Genomic DNA, 14,966 nt, shown 5'->3' with positions numbered 1-14,966 from the left:
CTGAACCACCTCTTACACCACCTGCATGTTATCAGTTGAAGAAACTGTCCATCTATCTACAATACTTGTCAATACATCACTATTTATCCTACAATGTGTGAGAAGAAAAAAAAGATTTGGGTGATCAAGCCACATGTAACCTTTTCACACTCTATTCACATTACAATTTGCCTTTTTTGTGAAATACAATACCACGTGTTACATCCTCTATTTGGTACGTTTCTTTTGGTGGCAAAGAGTGTTAAATAAACCCCTTTTCTGTAATCAATTTATTATATTTTATTTGTTTGTTCATTGTTTTTTCTTCTTCACCTTGGATACTTGTGAATTTGTTACACTAAAATATTAATTTATTCAGTAAGGTTCTACTCCATTCTGTTCCATTATACTAAATTTATATCATGTTGTCCTTTGTTTGAGTTTTATTCTAATAAATGAATGCTAAAAAAACCTCTATTGGATTTTTATTTATGTTTCATTCATTTTTTTAATTTAATGTGACAATGTTTGACACATATTTTGTTCAAGAAAATATTTTTTACCTAAATGTTTTTTTCTAGTGATTCATTAGAAAATAACGTATTGATGTTACACAATATTTTACCAAAGTGACCAAAAAGCACTACAATGCATTTTTGTTTATACAAAGGAAATTTCCGTATTAATGTTAAAATATTAGCAAAGTAAAACTGATGAATATTTATTGTATTTAAACATGTATGTTTTAAATTTTAAAAATGTTAACCTTGTCAACACCCTTAAATATGTGATGACATTTAAAAGTATGAGTTTCTCTTCAATATTATAGTTACGTGGATGCTGGTGTTGCTCAAAATATAAACGCTTAATTTAACCTTTTTTCAGACTTCTGTTCTTACTCTTGTAAGTGAATGCGCTTGTATCTTCAATTTGAGCTTTTACATTAGGCATAGAGGAGAGTAAAACTTCAAGGGCTGGGTTTTGAGAGTTTTTTTCCCAATTCATCTTCTGGAAGTTTCAGTCAGGAGGCTATATATTGCTCGTCAGAGGCTCCACGCGAGTTCGTCGCTGTTTGCGGATCTTCTACAACAATCTGGCAACCCGCACGTGTTCAGGGGGAGGCGCTAGTCCGCAGTAGTTTCTGGAACGTACCTCATGCTTGTATCATGGAGAAAGTAAGTCTCGTGTAATCGCATTTTCTTCTTCTTTCAAAACAAACATTTAAAATGGGTTTTTAAAGAATTGTGCAATGTTGAGATGAAACGAGTTTTCTTAAAAATCGTAGTTAAAAAAATTGTCTTAGTTTTAATCCTTAGCTTGAAGAGATTCACTTTGCTAATGCATCGAGCTAGCTTAATGTTAGCTAACCGTCATTCAATGTGGTCACTTAGAATGGAAGGTGTAGCTGAGCTTTGAGTTTTCCGTAAAACATTTTCATTTTATGTTAAAGTCCAAATAGTCTTGCGATATTTCCAGGTAACAACGCATGTGTGTCCAGTTAAGCTAATTAGCCATGATACGAAAATTCTACTGAAACTCCACTAATTTGAACTAAACGTGTTTGATTTATAAAAAAAATGTATATACATATTGGTTCATTTCTTTTCTGTCTTTGCCCATGCTTATCCTTAACCCTCGTAGCTTCAGACTAGTTCGCAAATCTTTGACATTGCAAGTACGAAATAACGATTTAAATTACGTTCATAATGCAACTAGTTGTATATTTTTGTATGTATTAGAGATTGCTAGTTTATATGCTCTCGTTCTAGTGTGGCACACAGCGCTTAAGTACTTTTCGATCGGCTGTATATGTTTAAGTAGCCTGCTCTCACACCGGAGGATCATTCTAGATGCACAGGTCGCTGCTGCCATGGCTACAGCCGCATGTCGTCGGAAATTGTCGCGCATTTTTCCGGTTTTTAAATTGTAGTATTTTGGTCCCAATTTGAACGTCTCTCTAAAAAAAATTTAAAGTCTCGTTTTCTCCAAACCTGTCGCAAATATTTAGTGATAAATATTGCAATAATATTTACTGGCAACAGCGTTAGCAACTATATGTATATGTATGCTAATCATGTAAAAATTATATTTTCTTAATATCCAGCGTTTGTTGTTCATGGGATCAACTAATGTTAATCCCCTAATCTGTGGTGATCTGGCTGTAATTACATGTTGTGACTTAATTAGTCTGTAAAACTGAAAATGATTTAAATCCTAAAGGGTCTTTTAACAGTAAGCTTTGAATTCACACGTGTAATTAATACTTTACAAAAGGTAATTACATGTGATGTAATGGGTCTTAAGCTGTATTTAAACTTTTGTTATCAACCCACAAATATAGAAATATGAGTCCTCTCAATTTCATCTTATAAAGATTGCATTGATAAATTAATGATCATAAACTTTAAATGTGAAATTTGATCAAAGGAGACAAACAGGCACAAACATTGGTTGTTTATTCACAAAACTTGGGGACATACTCATTTTAGTTGACCTGCTCAGAAAATACTTCTTTCTCTTCTTGGATGACCCCCCATTGAAAAAGTCATATTTGACGTTTTCAACATCCACTACTTTCATTAAATAGACTAAAAAGAAGTTTTCAAATCTGTTCTAATTGTATTTTAAAGCTCTTATATTGAACTTGGTCTGAAGAATAGTGTAAAGTTGTGAAAATTTGTTTTTTTTTTCTTCTTCTTTTTTTTGACAAGAATGAATTTCATAGAGCCATCACACCTGCATGACAACTGACTGTACTCTTTACTTTAGAAAAGATGGAAATGGACCATTGCAAGTGATATGTTCTCTTCCTTTTCAGTGCGATGAATTACCAAAGTTTGAATTTACTCATCTCTATTTGTGCCGTTTATTAAATGTATTGTTTCTTTGGACAGACTTCTCACTTCAGTCTGAAGTAATGAAATTTAGTTTATGAACAGATCTTTGAGTCCATTTAGAAATTAAAGCAAAATCTGGCCATTTTTTCAAATGTTTAATTTATTATCAAAGGTGTTGGGAACAGCTTCGACTGCGAGCTGGTGTGAAGCTTTATGTGTTTTTTCAATTTTAACTCTGATAACAGAAACGAAAGAAAAGACACAAGTTACCCAATTGGGTTTTATTGGATTAAGTGCAGTGTGTGGAGGAATGCAAACTTCTTTTACATTACAAGCTTAATGTGTTGGACCAGGAATCATTATATCTCACAAAGTATCGATTTAATGTTGTTATTTTTTTTACATTTTCATTCAAACGTAGTATCTTCTGGTGACGAGAACAACCTTTTGTATAACTATCAAAGAAGTAGGTTGATAAAAAAGCAGTCAATTGGACTTGGTTTCACATTTAATATTTTTCCAAAAGCCTTTCCTTAATCTGAAATGCATTACTAAGAGAGCAGGTTAATCTGCTCCTTAAGGCAAGGCAACCCAATGCTTAGGAGACTGAATATACCCTCATCACAAACGTCAATGTTCATAGCTTTTTTACATTTTTAAGTGGGCAATTTTGTTTATTTGTGCCTCTTTTACTCTCATTTGCCCCTGTTATGGATGTTTAAACTGTTTCTGGAGTTTCTCTTTATGGTGTGGATAAATTTCGTCTGTACAGATGAAGGAGAAATTCTCCATTCATTGTGGTCTTATTGTTTGTTTTTTCATGATCAGTTCTTAGGCTGTTTTTCAGCTCCTCTATATGGCATTTTTTGTATGCAAACTTTGATCTGGTGCTAATAAGCATGTTGGGTTTTGATGTTTTTCTAGATTTCAGCATTGAAGGAGCAGGGCAACAAAGCCCTGAGTGCAGGGAATATCGATGAAGCTGTGCGTTGCTACACGGAGGCCTTGGCTCTCGACCAATCCAACCATGTTCTGTACAGCAACCGCTCAGCTGCTTATGCCAAAAAGGGCAACTATGAGAACGCACTCCAGGACGCCTGCCAGACTATTAAGATCAAGCCAGACTGGGGAAAGGTGAGCAACCTTTTGCAGTTTCATTACCCTGAAGGATGTAACGGTAGGGGTGTGACGATAACCGCATCACCGCACTTATATATTTTTTTTAGGAAAGTTCTGCACATGGTGCGTGATTGGAACTATAATTCTAACACATTCATCTTTGCTGATTATTTACTTTTTCTGCTAGTCCTGTGTTCAGACTTCAAGGGTTTCTGGAGGAAACCTTTTATTAGTGTTCTCCTTCACTCCCTGCTTGCGCCTCTCACTCTCTTGTTGGCGCGTTGCTCTTACCTCTACGCTGCATGCGCTGCCTCTACTTACACACACACGTGCGGTTTCATCACCGCGCCCCCTGCTGGTTCATCGCTGCGGTGATCAAAAATCCCACACTGTCACAGCTCTATGTAACGGAATGAAATGCAAATTCACAAATGTCTTCTTTGATCTGCGAAGGGCTATTCCCGAAAAGCTGCAGCTTTGGAATTTCTTGGGCGGTTAGAGGATGCCAAAACAACGTACCAGGAGGGACTCCGCCATGAGCCCAATAACCAGCAGCTGAAGGAGGGTTTGCAGAGCATCGAAGCGCGGCTTGCAGGTACAAAGGTTTACAAAGTTTTTTTGAATTGTAAAAAAGTAACATTGCTAGTACAGAAAGATAACTGCTTGTCTGGCCTTTTATTTAGCCAAACTTTAAACAGAAAGGATGTGTTCTGGTTTGAATGCAATATATTTAGACATATAGATATTCAATTCTAGTTATAGAATAAAGACATAATGCTGATCTAGCTTAAATATATTTTGCAAAATTGTCTCTTTAATTGTTTTCTCTGTTGCATAAGTGTGACTGCTGATGGATTATAAAAAAATGGTACAAATTCCAAGAGAACCAAGAACAACGTAAAAACAGAAATGTATTGACAATTCTTGAGAACTAAGATTTAAAATATCCAAATCAAATGTCATTCTTTCCTTGATCACATTTGAAATGAGCTGCTTGCTGCACTGTGAAGCAGAAAACACTGAGGAGAGTGAACAAAACTACAGAGCTCACCTGTAGTTGTCTGAAAACACCACCACGACACTTTATGCACCATCTTTTTAATATCCTAATTTTATAAATCTCACGTCCATCATTTTCAATCATATTCAGCATATTTAATTTACCACCCAGCTTTAATTTTCCTAAAACTTTAAAAGTTTTAATCTGCAAACTTCATAGTGATCAGTTACCCTTCTGTGCTCTTAATATGTTTTATTGTAAGGCCCTCTTTAAAAGTACCAGTATGTGTTGGCAGCAGTTTAACCTTTTAACACTGCAGATGCGTTCTTTGAAAGATGGCAAGTCTTCAGTTAATGTCATCCCAGCGGTTTCCGTTGAGGAGGAAAGTGGCGTTTCACGTACGCTGCATTTTTCCGACAGAATTGTCGGATTGCGTTAACACTGAACTACTGTAAAGTGTTGCATATCAGCTCAGGGCTGCTTTATCCACTTCAGAAGCTGCTGGAATTACGGAAATAGCAAAAACGGTTGAAGAGTTACAGTGCTTAGAAAAAAAACAAAAAGTCAACACTGGAGATCTGGTGTTAAGTGTTACGTTTCAAGGAGGATTATTTCTGTCTGAGATTCTGATCTGCTCAGGTGACGTTGACTAAGGGCATCTGGACTTATAGTCTTTTCTTCTTGAAACATTTTCACCACTCATCCAAGTAGCTGATGAAGCAACTTGGATGAGTGGTGAAATGTTTCAAGAAGAAAAGACTCTGTTGTCATGAGTCAACTTGAAGACTTCTCTGAAGTTGAGTCAGAGAAATGTTGACAGAGTTCCTCCTCCATTGAGCATTGTGCATTTTACCTTTCTGTGTCTTGACCACTGATGAAACTTACTTTGTGCCTCTCCAGAAAAGCTGATGATGAACCCCTTTGCCATGCCCAACTTGTATCAGAAGCTGGAGAACGATCCAAGAACCCGGGAGCTTCTGTCAGATCCCAGCTACCGAGAACTGCTGGAGCAGCTCAGAAACAAACCGTCAGAACTTGGAACGTACGTGTGTTTTGCTTCATTTACAAAACTATGCAAGACATTTACAGTTTAATTCTAAAACTCAGTTGACCCTAAACTAAACAGTTGTGCACTTTATGCTATCATGTCAGCATGTTGGTACCATTTGGAGCTGTTGTGTTTGGCTATGCACTAGCACTGCATTATCTGTCTCATAACAATCACATGAAATGTGGCGACATTGCCATGGGACTCAGGCCACATCGCAGAAATGCTTGCAGTTTTAGGGTCAGAATAGTAGAATACAACAATTGAGATTTGAAATAAAAAAAAACGTTTTTGTTAGGACTGTGAGAAAAAAATTAGATTTTTTTCCAACCTCCATCTGCAGTGGGATTATATTTTTAAAAATAAGAACCAAAACACAATAGAGACTCGAGGATAAAGAAGAAGTTTAGACGGCTGTTTAAATTTTCCCCAGGAGCTTAACATGACGGTTAAGTCATTTTCACATGTGAAAGGATACTGAAGTTATTGCAGTTGAAAGTTTGCACCCATTCATTCTACTGGGGATAAAAATGCTGAAAAAAAGCCAGAATGTCCTGAAATGAGCTGAATAAGCGGCACCTGTGAGACCCGGTGTTGATTGGAAGGCGTACGGTATAATCAGTCAGAGCCCATCTTCCTTTATCACACAATACAGTTTGAAGTGTCAGCTTGATGAAAGTCTAGCAGAACTCCATATATGGACAGTTTTCCCCTCAAATGAATGTTCCTTTACTTTATCTCAGAAACAGCTCTAGGTGAGAGAACATTCTAGAATAGAAAAACTAGTGCATTTTCCTATAACATTTCTGTTTTTAACATTACAAAGAGAGAAAAATAAAGAAAAGAGAGCATAGTGGTAAAGAATGCATATCATTTAACCCTTGTGTGGTGTTCATATTGTTACTCAGCCAGTGTTCGTGGGTCTGGTGGACCCGTTGCATGTTGTGGTTTTTAATGCCTCACAATCAAACACTTTGATGTTAAAATACTCGACAGATGTTTACCTCATCCAATTACAATCAGTATATTTGGTTGATATTTGCCCTTAACCTTTGTTAGATCACATTCATAACTCATTATCTAAAACGTGATAAAGAAAATCAATTAAAATCAAGATATGAGTGGAAACAAATTTTCAAGTGAAGCAAGGGGTTTTCAAAACTACTGACTTTTATTTATTTGAACACAGAAACTGAACCCATTCAGGTGCACAACACAAGCTGAACACATAGAGTAAACCTATTAGTCTAGACAACACATCAGCCCCATTGAACACATGGCCTTCTAGCCACTAGCCTGTACAACACATGGTCCTGGCTGCTGATGGCCTGGTCCTGTGGCTGGGTACTGATGGCTTCGTTTTGGAACTGGCTGATGCTCAATCTGAATGGTAAATTGTAAATGGCATATACTTATATAGTGCCTTTCTTCCTACAAGGACAAAACCCTTTACAGTCACAGACCCATTCACCCAGTCACACACACATTCACACACACATTCAGACACTGGTGGCGGCTCCGCTGCCAAACACAGGCGCCCGCCTACCACCAGAGGCAAGGTGGGGTTCAGTGTCTTGCCCAAGGACACTTCGACTCATGGGCGTGCAAGGCGGGAATCGAACCTGCAATATTACGATCATGGGTCGACCGCCCTACCGCTGCACCACAGCCGCCCCAATCTAATCATCTTCTTCAGAGTCACTGTCAGACTCTGAATTTTCAGAAATGTGATCCTCTAATTCTGAAACCTCCTCTTCTGAATCGTCTCCCTCTACATCATCATCAAAAACGTCTCTCTCTTCTAAAATCAATTCCAGGGCCCTCTGCGCAGAAAGTCTTTTGGCCATTTTGATCAGTTGTTATAAGAAACCACACTGGCAAAGCTATATTTATAGTGTCCCGCCTCCAATTTGTAGCTGATAAAGATTGAGATATTAAAGATTCCCGTAAGAAAGTCAAATGGTCAAATGTGTGGGAGAACGAGAGCAAACAGAGTTGATGCTTGAATTATTCTAACAATGTTGCAACCTTGTGCGGGAACCGCAGGTGCAGAAACAGAACTCACATTTACAGTGAATCTTTCTCTCTCTGCCACTCTCTCTCTCTCTTTCTCAGTGGTCACACACACACACACACACACACACATACACACCTACACACACCCACACACACACAGCAGGCCCAGACAGGTGGAGGACAGATTGTAGGTACATAAAACATCAATTTCCACACTTCTATTTGCCCCGGGTCCAGTGGACCCGAACATCTTATATGTAATAGAAATGTGTTGGGGGGGTATACGGTGTGTGGTCATTAAAAATGTATTCTGATATATGTTCTTCACAGAAAATGAGCCAAGGCCAGTGAGTCTGAGTTTGAAAAATTAATTAATTGTATCATTTTTCTTTTGATAAAAAATGAAAACGGGTCCCACAGACCCGAACACCACATAAGGGTTAATAAACTACATGGTATATTTGGTCATTTCATGTCCAAGACAGCAGCTTGACGCTCAGATACTGAAGCCCAACTTAAAGAAATTATTCAATATGATGATATTGAATGATATCCAACAGTAAAGTCCTTGGGTTTGACCCTGGAACAAGGCCTGGACAGCTCAGTCAGGGACAGAACCAGTAAGTGAAGAGAACCCAGAGTCTAGATTCTTTCTGATGAAGGTCATGGAACTGAAGGAGCCCTCCAGGGAGGTGGAGGAGAATGAGGTGGAGGTGGGATTTGCATGCCTGGCTGGAAGGTGGAGAGAGGCGGTGACATATGCATGTCTATGACTGTCTGTAGGAAGCTGCAGGACCCCAGGGTGATGACTACACTGTCGGTGCTGCTCGGCCTGAACCTCTCTGAGATGGAAGAAGAGGAGGAACGCTCTCCTCCTCCTCCTCCCAAACCCAAGGAGACTCCACCACCGCCCCCTAAAGAAGAAGACCTACCTGAAAACAAGAGAATGGTACTCCTATATCAATGATAAATCCCTCTTCATCTGATGGTTCAAACTTTAGAACATGTCAGGCATTTTCCTTTTTCTTGAACAGGCTCTGAAGGAAAAGGAGCTGGGTAACAGTGCTTACAAGAATAAGGACTTTGAATCTGCGCTGAAACATTATGAGGAAGCTATGAAGCACGACCCTACCAACATGACTTATTTATCCAACCAAGCAGGTGGGTAGCCTGGCTGAATGTCTTTAGCTTACAAAAACAGAGATTCAGTAGCTGCATTTCGTTTACACATGACATTTTGCAAATTGGATTTGCGACTATAGATCGGAAACACAATTTCAGAAAAAACTTGCATTTAATGAAAAAAAGTTTTTTCGCTTGGAGAAGGTGGTTTTTTGAGGCATCTAGAAATGGACGTATTTCGCAAAACTGCAACAAACATGTTTTGAATCAATTAGTCATGTGACCAACAACCAGATGGCAATGCGCTTTTTGGTAGGAACTGACTGCTTTGAGCACTGCACAGGTGGCGCCACAAAGTTCATCAAAAGTTGAGGGTGTCAAGCAGAATCGTTAGATCCACATCTCTTATTTAAATTAACCGACCACGATTTCCCAGAATGGCTTCATCCGTAGCCGCTACCACGTGTAAGGAGCTCGCCGCTCCACGGCTTGAATAAGACGCTGACGTCTCCTTTGTTCCATGATGATGGGCGCTATAATGTATCAGCTGTAAATCAAAGTATTGTACACACTGTCGCCGTGTTTTTGAATGTCCAATGCCGTGAGTTGGTTTGTGTTTATTTGCATAATTATGATTTAATTGAAACACAAGTTCAAAATTGTGGTGTTTTTTGTTTTTACGTTTTGTAGAATGTCGATAAAGTTTTTCTCATCTGTGATGGAAACACAGCTAGTGTTGAACTAAAATGTTTTTAATGAGGCGAAGCCTGAATGAATGTCGATTCTACTGTTTTACAGCTGTGTACTTTGAAAAGGGAGACTTTGAAAAGTGCAGAGAGTTGTGTGAGAAGGCCATCGATGTTGGCAGAGAGAACCGAGAAGACTACAGACAGATTGCAAAGTAAGTTTATTAAGAAGAAAAAAAAAAGAATGATTAATGCTTATTTTAAAATCCATGGGGAGGAAAAATATCTATGTAAAATGTTCAAGAAAATGTTCCCTTAAAGGATCTTTTATCTTCTGCAGGGCTCTGGCTCGAATTGGTAACTCGTATTATAAGCAGGAAAAATACAAAGAAGCAATTCAGTATTTCAACAAGAGTCTGACGGAGCATCGCACACCGGACGTCCTGAAAAAATGCCAGCAGGTGCAGATGTTTAAAAGAATTGCAATCAGATTTTATCAGAGCAAACCCTCTGATAAAATCTGCTTTGAAGAAATATTTCTTGACCTTTTTTATTTCCCTTTTTCTTCAGGCTGAGAAGATTTTGAAGGAACAGGAAAAACTTGCCTACGTCAATCCAGAGCTGGCGCTGGAGGAGAAAAACAAGGGCAATGATGCTTTCCAGAAAGGTTTGAATCGTTTTGGTGTGGTCGGTCGTCTCTGCTAAAGCAGATTCACAAATGTGACGCCCATTTCTCCGCTCTTCCAGGAGACTATCCGTTAGCCATGAAACATTACTCAGAGGCCATTAAAAGAAACCCCAATGATGCCAAACTCTACAGTAACAGAGCTGCCTGCTACACAAAGCTGTTGGAGTTTCAGCTTGCCCTTAAGGTACAGAAACACCTCTGGAAGTTTTACACGTTTGTAACTGGATTTAGGTTTAAACTAACTGAACATGGCATTGCTCCCCCCTACAGGATTGTGAAGCGTGCATTAAGCTGGATCCAACCTTCAGTAAGTTATCAGACTGAAAACGGCTGCAAAACACAGTTTTTGGCAAAACTTTGAGTAACTCATAAATTGTTTTAATTCACAGTTAAAGGTTACACACGTAAAGGAGCGGCTCTTGAGGCCATGAAAGATTATTCCAAAGCAATGGATGCCTATCAGAAGGCTCTGGAGTTGGACTCCTCCTCAAAGGTAAAGCTTCACAGGCTCTGCAACAAATAACCGCTTCGGTTTATATTTACACAAAACCCCGATATTTTTGTTATTTAAGTTAATAATTGTTTTAAAAAAAAATACATTTTATGTCCCACTACTGTGTTCTTTTCAAATAGTTTTTCTTTGCTGCTGTTGGCATGACTGACTCCAAAGTTTGTTCAAAGGCTGGTGTTTAAACAGAAGACAACTGCAGTTTCTTTTTTTATTGAAAGAAACCGAATACTATGATGAGAGCATCATCAATTCTTTTGCAAACGGGATCACCTTAAACCCTTTAAGACGGGAGAAGTCGCCAGTGATGCCTAAATACCACACGCTCTTTGACATCCCGTAACTCTTCAACTATTTCTGCGATCACGTGAATCCGCTGATTCGGAAGTGGAGAAAAGCAGGTTTTCATTTAGGCTTTGCTCCGATATGCAACACATTGCTAAAACTTTGCAAGTGTTGCATATACCGCAAATAATCCAAACAATGGAATGCAAATCCTCTGTTGTCCGCTTCAGAATCTTCTGGAATTATCTTGATTGCGTAAATGATTGAAGAGTTTCGGTTGTCAGAAGAATGAAAGCACTGGAGCTGAAGGTCTGGTGTCAAAACCTCGCCTGTAAATTCTATAGATAAATCAAGTCTATACTTGGGACAAATATGTGGTTCCTCACTTTAGTGTTGTGGTTTTGTGTTCATAAATAAACTTTAATGAAGAGCAGACAGAATAAGAGTCTGGATCTGGTGTTACTGTAAAGTTGTGCTCAAGGATTGATCTTTGTTTCTGCCCATACAGGAAGCGACGGAAGGCGTTCAGCGCTGCATGGTCAGTCATGCCACGAGGAACGACAGCCCGGAGGACGTGAAGAAGAGGGCCATGGCTGACCCTGAGGTGCAGCAGATCATGAGTGACCCTGCAATGCGGATGATCCTGGAGCAAATGCAGAAGGACCCCCAGGCCCTCAGCGAGTAAGTCGGCCTTTTGCGTCCAACGTTTCCATGCTTGTGGTCAAAGAGCCGGATTCAAACGTACCGGTTTTCTCTCTGATTCACAGCCACTTGAAGAACCCCGTTATTGCTCAGAAGATACAGAAACTTATTGATGTTGGACTGATTGCCATCCGCTGATTAGAGCTACGTGCCCAAGAATATCCCGAGATGACAGTGGAACAACAGGGAGATTCCTCAAAAGTACTACATCCACTTCTCTTGCCTTCAGATTTGAATTATATCGTCACGGGTCTCTCTGGGACTTTGTATGTTCACTTTTTTCTTTGTGTTTAAATCGGATTCACAATTTTTATATTTGTTTTGGAGGTAAAACATCAGTTGGTATGTTTTCTGAAAAGCTTCAGCGCTCTAGGCAACGTCATCCAAAATAAAAGAAATTCAAAATGTGCAAAGACTGTATTACATCTTCATAGAAATCTGGAACATCACCTAATTACGAAAGGGGGAAGCCAACCTAAAGCTATTTTTGTATTTCTGTTGGTTCATGGTTGAAGCTAATCATAAAAAAATAGTTTTCCTTTTCTGCACTAGCTTCTTTGTGTGTTTTTTTTTTTTAATCCGTGACAAAAGCTGTTTTGGGTTTGAACGGTTTTCTTTTAACTTTGCCTTTTTAGACATCTTTTTATTTCACAGGTGCAGAGCTCAGCTTATAGCTTCTACCAGCTGCACTCCTTCAAGTTGTCAAATCTAAAAAGGCTTCAATCTTCATGGCATTCATTTTAGTTTTCTGTGCACTCTTGATGCATTAATTGATTTGTGAACTTCTCAAATAGTTCCTGGCTGACCTCAGTCCTTAATTCCTGCAAGTCAATAACTGTTTGGCAAGGCTGGAGGGATTTGCCTCCAACTGACCAGTTATTGGTTCTGACAAATATTTATCACTTCACGATATCTTCTAAATACTAAATATCTGGTTGTGTGAAGTATTTAAAAGAGCCTCTATTTGTATCTGATTGCTATATTAGGCGTAGAGGAGAGAACGGATCACGTTGCCATTTGAGGTTACCTCAACGAAGCATTGTTGCGGTTCATGCAGGTATCTATGTACTAGTCACGTATTTTGCCTCAACAAATCCATAAGATTTTTCATGTCTGACATTTACTGTGGTTCAAGAGCAGTAATAGGGGGGGTTGGGCTTTTTTTTTTTTTTTCTTCGTGATCCCAATGTTTTCATACAACATACAAAAACTCACATGGTCTAAAGGAAGTTGTCCTGGGGATGTGATGTACCAACCAAACTAGTTGTATTCTACAATAACAGTATCTGAATGTATTTCAAAAGTGTCATGGCTCTTTATTTCTTCTGGTGCGAAACCATTAAATAACAGTTTTCTATACATTAAAGACAACATGTCCATGTAGTCAGTCTTTATACAACAAGGATGGAAAAATGGACATAAAGCCAGGAGTAGTCTGTTAAACATATAAAGCTTAAATACTACAGTTAAAATTATTTTTTTTATTTTAACACCCACTTCCTTTTCTAAACGGAGCAAGAAAAAAGTATACTTAATGTATTCTCTGCATCAGACATGTCCAAAGTGTGGCCTCCTTGCACAAAACTGTGTATACAGTTTCTTGACTGATTGGCTAGATGTCATAAGCCGCTGTAAAGCTGTTATGGGATCCTTCTGTGACACTTTCTATTTCATTTCTAAAATGTCAGCTAAACCACATGATTTGTTTCTCTGATCAAAACCAGTAGTTACCAGTAATAAGACAACAATTTTTGTTTTCCTGTTCACATGATTTACATTTAGAAGTCCACAGCGAGCAACTCTGATCATCTTTTGATCTATTGTAAAAGACTTCCCAGTGGTTAGTTTCTGCAGAGCGGCAGTAGTTCATTAGAAAATTCACCTCTGAGTGGTGAGTGGGACCGCTGGTGCTAGCATTTCCCATCATCCCTTTGTTTATACGCTCTCCTGCTAGCCCTACAGCCCCTTCCAGCCCCAACCTAACATTACCGGTGGAACAAAAATGGTGAGCAATATTGGAGCTATCCAGCTGTACAGTTTTGAGACAGATTACAGCTCAGACGAGGAAAACAAAGACGTACATGGATGTAGTCTATGAGTGGATGCATCAGAATGGAGCGGAGCAGGGAGCTTGTGCCTTGTTGCAGGTCCTGTGTCACAGCTTCAAGCTTTATCATGCAGTTTTGGTCATAATTTTTTTTTATATATGTCCTTCATAAAATGCTACAATCATAAAAACCATTTTATTGCAGAAGGTTTAAGGACTAGATTGACATAAATGAAGCCATGAGTCGTCAGTTAAACGTATAAAGCTGCAGCTAAAATTTCTTCTGGTGAATTAATACAGCCTTACTTTTTAAATGGAACGAGGGAGAAGTGTACAGTCGTGGGAAAAAGTTATGAGAATTACATGAATATTGGAAATGGGAAAAGTTGCTGCTTAGGTTTTATAATAGCAATTTGCGTATACTCAAGAAGAGGGATCAGATGAATTGCATAGTCCTTCTTTGCCATGAAAATGAATCTAATCCTAAAAATAACCTTCCACTGCATTTTATTGCTGTTATTAAAGGACCTGCTGAGATCATTTCAGTCATCGTCTTGTTAACTCAGGTGAGAATGTTGATGAGCACAAGGCTGGAGATCATCATGTCAGGCTGATTGGGTTAGAATGGCAGACTTGACATTTTAAAGGAGGATGATGATGCTTGAAATCATTGTTCTGTCATTGTTAACCATAGTGACCTTCAAAGAAACGCGTGCAGCCATCACAGGCAAGGATATTGTGGCTACTAAGATTGCACCTAAATCAACAATTTATAGGATCATCAAAAACTTGTTAAGAAGGCTTAAGGGCGTCCAAGAAGTTCCAGCTGGTGCCAGGATGATCTCCTGAAGAGGATTCAGCTGAAGGATCGGAGTGCCACCAGTGCATAGCTCGCTCAGTTGCATATATGTGAGCGCATCTGGACACAC

The 14,966-nt window shown here is 38.8% G+C and overlaps 1 protein-coding gene across 1 annotated transcript; it reads left to right on the top strand.

Annotated features, from left to right (window-relative positions):
- Positions 1-1,029: 1,029 nt before the first annotated feature.
- Positions 1,030-12,403, top strand: stip1 (stress induced phosphoprotein 1). The gene is made up of 14 exons (XM_004076592.4): positions 1,030-1,154; positions 3,741-3,950; positions 4,389-4,530; positions 5,836-5,977; positions 8,783-8,948; positions 9,034-9,160; positions 9,920-10,022; positions 10,148-10,268; positions 10,378-10,474; positions 10,555-10,679; positions 10,766-10,802; positions 10,885-10,988; positions 11,797-11,969; positions 12,056-12,403. The coding sequence occupies exons 1-14, from the start codon at positions 1,146-1,148 to the stop codon at positions 12,126-12,128; spliced, it is 1,629 nt and encodes a 542-aa protein (XP_004076640.1). The 5' UTR covers positions 1,030-1,145; the 3' UTR covers positions 12,129-12,403.
- The last annotated feature ends 2,563 nt before the right edge of the window (positions 12,404-14,966 follow it).

The sequence above is a fragment of the Oryzias latipes genome, chromosome 14 (genome assembly GCF_002234675.1).
Source record: "Oryzias latipes chromosome 14, ASM223467v1".
Taxonomy (NCBI): Eukaryota; Metazoa; Chordata; class Actinopteri; order Beloniformes; family Adrianichthyidae; genus Oryzias; species Oryzias latipes.
Note: the sequence above shows the minus strand (reverse complement) of the source record. Positions and strands in the feature narration are given on the sequence as shown.

What these genes read in the sequence shown, in the direction of transcription:
- stip1 (XM_004076592.4), top strand. An exon ending in TCCTGAAAAAATGCCAGCAG is followed by an intron (nt 10,269 to 10,377) that starts GTGCAGATGTTT and finishes CTTTTTCTTCAG; the next exon opens with GCTGAGAAGATTTTGAAGGA. An exon ending in CAATGATGCTTTCCAGAAAG is followed by an intron (nt 10,475 to 10,554) that starts GTTTGAATCGTT and finishes CCGCTCTTCCAG; the next exon opens with GAGACTATCCGTTAGCCATG.